Source organism: Triticum aestivum, chromosome 5B (assembly GCF_018294505.1).
Source record: "Triticum aestivum cultivar Chinese Spring chromosome 5B, IWGSC CS RefSeq v2.1, whole genome shotgun sequence".
NCBI classification, from domain to species: Eukaryota; Viridiplantae; Streptophyta; class Magnoliopsida; order Poales; family Poaceae; genus Triticum; species Triticum aestivum.
The window spans coordinates 577,017,328-577,025,777 of NC_057807.1; the positions used below are offsets into that span (position 1 = coordinate 577,017,328).

Sequence of the window (8,450 nt, forward strand, 5' to 3'; positions counted from 1 at the left end):
TATTTATGTGGAGAAAAATAGCACATAGGCGACTCAAAATTTACCTAAATGTAAGAATATCTTAAACAATTAGATGGCAAAACATATGCATCTTGTAATAATTTTTCTTGTAGAAAACTCTTTAATCCATGTGTAAAGGAATATGCATACCCAAAAAAACATGTTACTACATATTTCACATAAAATACTAAGTACACCCCATCCTAACCCTATGAACGTCGTAAATTTTGAGTACATTGTGCCCATTTTGAAAGAAAAAATATAGGTGTTATTCATGATATAGCATAACCACTAGAAAAAATTGGTACAAGAATATGGTCTTTCGTATCTCGGTATGAAAAAACAAAGATATATTTTTGCCTTGGACAAAACACATTTTTCAGAAGATCTTCATAGACTTGAATACTTCTTTGAATGTTGATTATCAAAGTTGTAATAAATGACTCTCCACCACAATCCCCTCGTGTTTGTGAGATAAAAGTGGTACAATTGTGAAAGTACTAGATGAGAACCAGCCTGTGGTTAGTGGGTTAGGAGTGCGGTTGTACTCCCAACATAGAAAAAAAGACAATGAAAAGGAGCCATTTAAGCGCGCCTAGGCGATGAGCAGACTACCGCCTCCATAGGCGGAGGTTTAGGCGCCTAACTAGGTTCTCCATGACCGATGAGATCTTTTTCGCCGGTAGGAAAGGAGAAGCAAATGCAAGGAAGAAGCTAGACACGCCACCATTGTCGCTACATACAAATGACAAAGGAAAGTGAGACCTAACGATAGAGAGAGATGGGGAATGCAGAGAAAATGGACGGTTTAGATGCATTAGAAGATTAGGGTTTCTTAGTGGGCCTTGTTTGGGCTATGTTGTCAAGGAAGGTTGAATCAGAGGAGGGATTTCTCACTCCAACTCACCACTGATACCTCCCTCCGGGCTTCGCGCCATCGATCTCATTGCTGTAAAATCTTCTTCACCTCTATCATACAAAGGGATAAGTGCGCCTAGGCGGTCATTGCACTAGGCATAAGCAAAATTCACGATTAGCGCCTACCGCTTTTTTAAAACCTTGACTCGCAGCCCACCAGGGAAGATCAAACCAAAGGTTTGATGCACTATGCGGATTATTCATTCAGTAGGAGGTGACATTCATGATGTTCCAAAGATCTTGAAGCTCCACAATTTTAGTCTTTACTAAACATTGTGTGAGTGTGTATGTGTGGTGGTGATGTGCGCTTGTGTCTGCATCTACGTTGTAATCGGTGTTTCTCAAAAAAGAGATAGTCCTACTACCTTAAGCAGGAAAAGCACACATGTGATATAAAGACACATGTATACGTCTTTAATATGTGTTAGTTTGAATATTGAAAGTCAGACACAAACTATTTTGAGTGATGAGTCACAAAGTTTTGCTTAAAAAGACACTTTCATTGTTGCTTGTGCTTTCATAATAGTTCATACATAAATTTATGTCATCCAAACTTTTTTGATAATAAAAAAGAAATTCAAAATTTTTTCAAATAAAATGTTAATATTAAGTTTTCAGATTATAAAATTTGAGTTCAGAAAATTATGAGTTGGAAAAAGTAGAAACATAACTTTTGTTCTTAATATTTAACTTTTGGGAATATGAAATTCGTGAATAGAGACTGTGCATATTTGTTGCTGCATAGTTTGGTAAGATAAATGGTTGTACAAGAAGGGGGGCACAAAGAAACAAAATTACCAATTTTAACTAACGTAAAGCAAGAAAGTTGTAACATAAATATTCTTCATTAATAGACTTCATGGTAAAACATTTTTGGCATACGATCCATACCAACAACAATGACTGTGAGATTACATTTTAAATACATAACATTTCTATCATCTTGGATGGGCAAAGCTCAATGTAAAAATAAATAAACTAACAACTAATTCGTGACATATCAAGACTATGCCATGAAATCCTGAGGGCGATTCCATCAGCGGATCCACGGAAGTCGATAGGATCTGCTTACATGTACGTGCCCAGGATCTCCATATATTAATTAACTTGTAACTGGGAGCTAGCAAAATATCACTGCAGCAAAAATGTAAAAATATGTGAAATGGTTAATGGATATGACACTTATTAAGTCATCTATCGAGCTTCAACTATATTGTATGCCTATTCAGCTTCCTCTATTTCATGGATTTAATACATGTAATGAGCAGATATAAAGTCTAAATAATGGTTCTAGGTGATTGTCTATATGTCATTTGTGGACTAAGTAAAGATGTGGCAGGAGCAAAAATGAAAGTTGACTATCCCATAGCTTAGTCAGATATTCCTAGGCATAACTTCTGTTTTACTCTTAAGTATATAGGTTTAGGGACACAATATATAGGTGTAGAGGATAACTGGTTCCCAGACCTGGTTAAGTAATAGACCGACAACACATGCATGTAACATAGACCCATCACACAGTCCCTAACAGCTTACTTCGTGTTTACTAGTCCAGAGATGAGTAAAGTTGGTTGCAATGTCAGCTTTGGACCTTTGTTAAGTGTGGTAAATTAACCGACTGATAAGGAGATTGAGGACATAGAGTAAATAACAATTGGGTACATTAACCATTATCCAAACCAGGTCCAGAAAATCATCAGGCTACATCATTAGCTGCATTTTAGTGTATGCATATGATGCCTGGTCGATCAATGCTGATTTTGTGCCTGAGTCGGTTATATGCAGCTATAGATGCGTTTTAGAATATAGTAGGATCTCAAGATTCAGTCAGTATCCTCAGAGCTACCTGAGTTATAGTTCCGACAAACTAAACCATGGAATGTCATCGTGGTGCATTAGCGTGCTGTCTCATAGGCTCTAGACAAAGCATGGCATTTACACGTGCCTATCATGCAGAGGTAGGCAAAGCAAACCAAATGAAAAGGAATGAGAGCAAAGAAAATAAAGCCGGCAAGCTGATAAATGCATGGCTACCAATTAGGATGTTCATGACAGTCTTTTCCAAATGAACAGCGCAGAAACAGGGGGTAGCATTATTCAATTCTTTGATCTGAGATACTGAAGTTCACAGTGCAGCACTAGCTTAAAATATGACTGCATCTGTTTATATCTTAATTTAACTGACTTTGATTCTTACGCGTTTTCATCACGTGACCAGCTTGATACATGCATGCAAGCACCTATGCTTCAAACAACCAAGGAGGCTGAAGGTAAGCCAATCAAACTTGCTTACCCTTTTCCGTTAGCGCCACTCATACCCTCAGTGGTACAAAACTAGAAAAGATTTAGCACCTCAACATACAGGTCTTTGCCATGAGGCAAATGGTAACGTTGCTTTCTCAGCAAGATTACAAACAACAATGGATATTTACTAAGCAGCGGTCATTCCGATGGTATGATATTTCCTACTTTTTGAAACCGTGGAGGTTGATCTAGTACTTCGCCGGCCGGGAATTATGGAAGCAGGCAGAAACGGGAAACTAACATGGACTAATGTCAGCGTGTGGGGGAAAGAATGGATCAGTCTCCGTGATTTTATTGACTCCTTTACTTTGTCAAGAACCATCGCCAGCACCAACAAATATCACAGGCAAATTATGATGGTTGAAAGGGAAAAAGTCTGCAGAAACTCTCATTTTATATTTGGAAGGAACTCTCTACTTTTTGGTTTGACTCTTCATGCCGGAGTTTCATCAGCTGCAGACAATTATTCCATGCATTAGCTAGTCAAGTGACTCTTTTCTCCGTGCGTGCCGTAGACAGTATCTCCAGGCAAGCAACAAAATGGCCGCATGGCCGGAGCTAGCAATACGAATGATAGGAAAGCCTGTGGAACAAAATTCTGGAAATAACCGAGATGACGAGGTTCATTTGTTCAAGCAGCAAGCACAGATTTGATGAGCCAGACAACAAGGTATTGTAGCGTCTAGTAAGATTCTAAATGAGAAGATGAGGTAGCATGCTAAATTGCGATGTCACTTTAACCCCATATAATTTTTTTACGTAAATATCCCCAGCCAGATAAAAATATCAAGAGATTACTGTCCTAACCGTTCCACTTGGGGTGCCACCTGGCGCCTCCGGGACCAAAATTTCCCCAAAATACGCCAGATGAACAACCTTCCCGGCGCTGGCGGAGCATAAAATAGCTCGGCGACCCGTCGCACGCCCTACCCCCCATAGCAAGAAATCGCGGCCGCGCGGAACGCCAGCTCCGCCATCGATTCTAAGAAAAACGAGCAAGCAGCCACGGCAGAAACGGATGGAAACAGCTACCGAGCGAACCGAATCAACCAAACAGTGGCGCGGAAATGGAGAAGGCCCTGGGGTCGGCCGGGTCGTCTCGCTGGGCCAGAACGGCGGGCAGGAAATCGAAATCGAAGGCGGATTGGGGAGAAATTTAAAGACAGCGCGTACTTAATTTACCATGACTCGGTGGAGAACTCGTAGAGCTTTCCCTTGGTGGAGAAGATGATGAGGCCGACCTCGGCGTCGCAGAGCACGGAGATCTCGTGCGCCTTCTTGAGCAGCCCCGAGCGGCGCTTGGAGAAGGTCACCTGCCGGTTGATCTTGTTCTCGATCCGCTTCAGCTGCACCTTCCCGCGCCCCATCTCCGCTGGAGAACGGGGCCAACCCTACACCCCAAGCCTCCAACACCGGCAGACCGCGACGGCTACTCCGACAGGCGCAGGCGGGGGCGGGGGGGCGGAGCCATGGCTGTCAGGTGGTTGGGTGAGGCGGAAGAGAGGGAGGAGAGGGAGGATGGCCAGGCCAAAACGAGGTTTCCGGCAAGTGGGGGGAGGGGTTTTTAAAGGGATCTGGCCCCGAGCGCGGTATGCAATACCGGGCTGGTCTGCAGCATAGCCGCTGTCGAGCAACCATTGGCCCAGCCCGACCCGCGGGGCCCCGCGGTACTGCAGCCACACGATGCCCCACCACGGGCCCGCCCGGTGTCGACGTGTCGAACGATCTTACGTGCGAATCTCCCGATATTGCTTTCCCCAAATCATTTTCTCTCGCCACAAACACACACCACAGAGCAAAAAAAAAGAGCACAATTGTCCTTTTTATACTACTATTCTACTGTACCCTAGGCCTAGTAGAAGGGAAAGAGCAGAGTTTTTCCTTTAGCATTTTCCTTTTTAATTTTTTGCTTTTTTGGTCACGGCGGCGCGGGACGAAACAGGAAATGCTGGCTGGCTGGCTGGCTAGGTCAGGGCGGCTCGGACGGGTCTGTCCGTCCAGGGAAAATGGCATGGAAGGCGAGATGACGGTCGTGGGGGCGGGCTGCCACAGTAGGAGGCTGCTTTCCTTTCTTGTTTTGGGCCGTCTAGCTTGTCCCGTTTGGGAGGGCGGCTGCGGGGCGGACGGGCGGGCAGACACCGCGTGCTCGTGCCACGACGGGTCGTTCGCACCGCGTCTACCGTGTGTGCGTGCATGATTGAGCTGGACTTTTGACAGGAAGCGTTACTGTGCAGTGCGCTGCGTGGGTTGGGTGGGCGCAGTGCATTTTTCTACTTTTGGCCGACCCGCGTATTTCGGGAATGAATGAAGATACTCGCCCGTCCTAGTAGTAGGCACTGGTAGCAGGGGTACTGTGCTGTGCGTGTATACCGACCAGCCATCCGTCAATACACTGTTGTCAAGCGTCTCATCCTGGGGTTGTGGCGACTCCATACCAATTATATAGTCTAGACGGTGATGTTGAAACGGTGCATGTATTTTCTTTAGACAAAAAAAAAACACTCTATATATATCTGGAGAACTGTACATGTGATATATCTGCAGTGACCGGCTTCTCGGTATATACTATGGCTGTGTTTGTTTGGACTTCAGTTTCAACAAATTCAGCTGTGGGCTTGCTGTGCTGGCAAAATTGTTGTGCTGAGGAAACGGCTGTAGTGAAGGTTAGATGTTTGGCAACGCAGCTGTGGAAACGATTGTGAGCTAGTGAAAAGCCTGAAATGCCCTTAGAGCACTGAGATCAGTGTAATCTTTGGTGGATTTGCTCGGATCTCGTCGTTGTTCGTCTACGTTCGTGTGTCTTCGGGTTGAATCCTTTCAACCTACGTTATTCTTCATCGACGGCGGTTGTTGTTCTGGTGCGCTGGTCCTATGGGCTAAAGAATCCGTACAAAAAAGAGCTAAAGAATTAGACCATCCATATAACTACGTTTAAATTTAGTTGCCCACGAACACATATTCAGGAAGGCCACGACCACGACCACATATACAGCATGCACAACATTACGGCATCGACAGCAGCAACACCATAGCATCGATAACAAGCAGCAGCATACAACATTGATTACATCATTACAGTATACATTCACACATCAGCGACTCCAAGCGGACGGATCACCAGCACTTAGCAACGCCCGGGGTGCGACGTACATTTCGTCGAGGAACGGACCTCGATGGGATCGACACATCATGGCAGTCTTTCTGTAAATTGCTAGAATAGGCAAGGTTAGCGTTGGGAAAATCACGAATCTCTACCAGCTTCGTTGGGAAAGTAGGCATCTGGTCGCTTTGGGCTATAACACGTAAAACAGGCCGAAGCTGTTTTGGGCTGTCTCCACGAAGCTGCCCATGTTTAGTCGTTTGTTCCGGTTTCAGCTTTTTTCCACGAGAAACTGGCTCCCGAAGCTGAAACAAACACAGCCATAGGGCCGTGCTGAAACCATTTGCAGCACTAAAATGGTTTCTACACTAGAACTGCTGGTCCCCGCAAAAAACAAAACTAGAACTGCTGTTGGGCCTAAAACAGCATTTAGTTTTTTTCGAACATGTGAATCATGACCCATTTTATCGTTTATGCTGACAAACAAAAAAGCCCATATGCATACTTGTCAAATGACCACTTTGCAACCATTTGTCGTAACCAGCACCACCAATGCTGCTCTTTATAACCGATGAGGACAGGTCTCGCAATCATGCCATGCACATCTCTTTTCTTTTCTTTTCTTTTTTTCTTTGGAATATGCCATGTACATCTTTTTTTTCTTTTTCTTTTTTTTTCTAATATGCCATGTATTACCTCCATCCCAAATTATTTATCTTAGATTTGTCTAGATACCGGGATATCTAACACTAAAACGTGTCTAGATACATCTATTTCTAGACAAATCTAAGACAACTAATTCAGAACATCTCTAAACTTTGCAGAGTATCTCCAAGAATGTAAAACTGATATTTAGATCACACGTGCTCTATATAATCGGTACTTCAAAAACACATGTCAGAGTTTCAAATGCTTGTGAAAAAAATGGGCATAGCAGATATAATAATTTCTATCTTACCGTAATTTAAAGACTATTTCAAGCAAGTTAGTGGCTACTTGGTTTCTGATTTATCTTTAGCTCACGGATAATCTTTTTTTTGCCAATTTTGCATGTATATGGACCTACCTATCATCTGAGCTAAGTTTTCACAATTGTTAGAATGAGAATGACAACAATATTTTTTGCAAGTTTTTTATAGGGTAAATATGATCCAGTGATCAAGTAATCCACTATATTTTTTGTGAATTTTTTATAGGGTAAATATGATCTCGTGATCAAATAATCCACTATTACGATCAGGAACTAGTAGAGGGGTGTGCGATAGGGGAGCCCATCTCATAGGATACACTCGGAGGAAACATGTGTGATCGGACGAGCTATCGCACAGATTTAAAGAATCTCTCACATAATCAAATGCATCAAGTCAAAATTACCATCGCCAAAGGTTTAGAAAGAATACTGACCTCGAGCAAAAGAAGGACCGTCGCACGTGGCCGCATCCTTGACTGGTGTGCAACATCTTGCTGTTCTAGGCAGTCTTTAGTTCCATAATTGTGGTTCGTCGATGATCGCTGGTCACCAAGCCGCTCGCCCTTCCATAAAGAGCCACCTCAAATAAAGAACACCCGCAGAAAAAATAAAGAGCCACCTCAAATGGAGCAAATAGCACACTCACAAAGGCGGAAGGAATGCAAGCCATGGTGGCAGCATCATGCACCACCGAGGCCTTCGCAAGAGGTGACATTTGAATGCCCGAAACCGCAACATGCATGGGCAGGTCCATATCAATTTAGTCGAGCACAACAGCAGAAGCAAAACTGATGGCTGGTTCGAGCACCGGTGCAGCTCCCAGAGTCAGGGCGGATAGTTGGTCGAAACATGATGGCGGCCTGCCCAAGCGAGCAATCAAATGGAGCCCTAGGCCTACGACAGACAACTTCGTCAGCTGTAGGTCCTGCCCACCGATTCAGGTATTGAGTCGAGCCTTATATGTTGCGAAACGTAGTAGAAAACAAATTTTTCATGCCTACGCATACCCAAGATCAATATGAAGATGCATAACAGGTTGGGATCACAATCGTTACCGTCACCAATTTGAAGTGGAAAAAGAACATATCGGTGAAGATCATACTAGGAGTCCCTTGAACCGTCGATGAACGATCCCGCGAACCGCCCACAAATAGTCCC

The 8,450-nt window shown here is 43.7% G+C and overlaps 1 protein-coding gene across 1 annotated transcript in view; it reads right to left on the bottom strand.

The window, feature by feature from the left end:
- Positions 1 to 4,766, bottom strand: part of LOC543103 (MADS-box transcription factor 14) — a 13,196-nt gene extending 8,430 nt beyond the window's left edge. Inside the window, exon 1 of the mRNA XM_044534565.1 lies at positions 4,405 to 4,766. Within this exon, the coding sequence (XP_044390500.1) occupies positions 4,405 to 4,589 (185 nt within the window). The 5' untranslated portion in view covers positions 4,590 to 4,766. The remainder of the gene's footprint in view (positions 1 to 4,404) is intronic.
- Between the last annotated feature and the right edge of the window lie 3,684 nt (positions 4,767 to 8,450).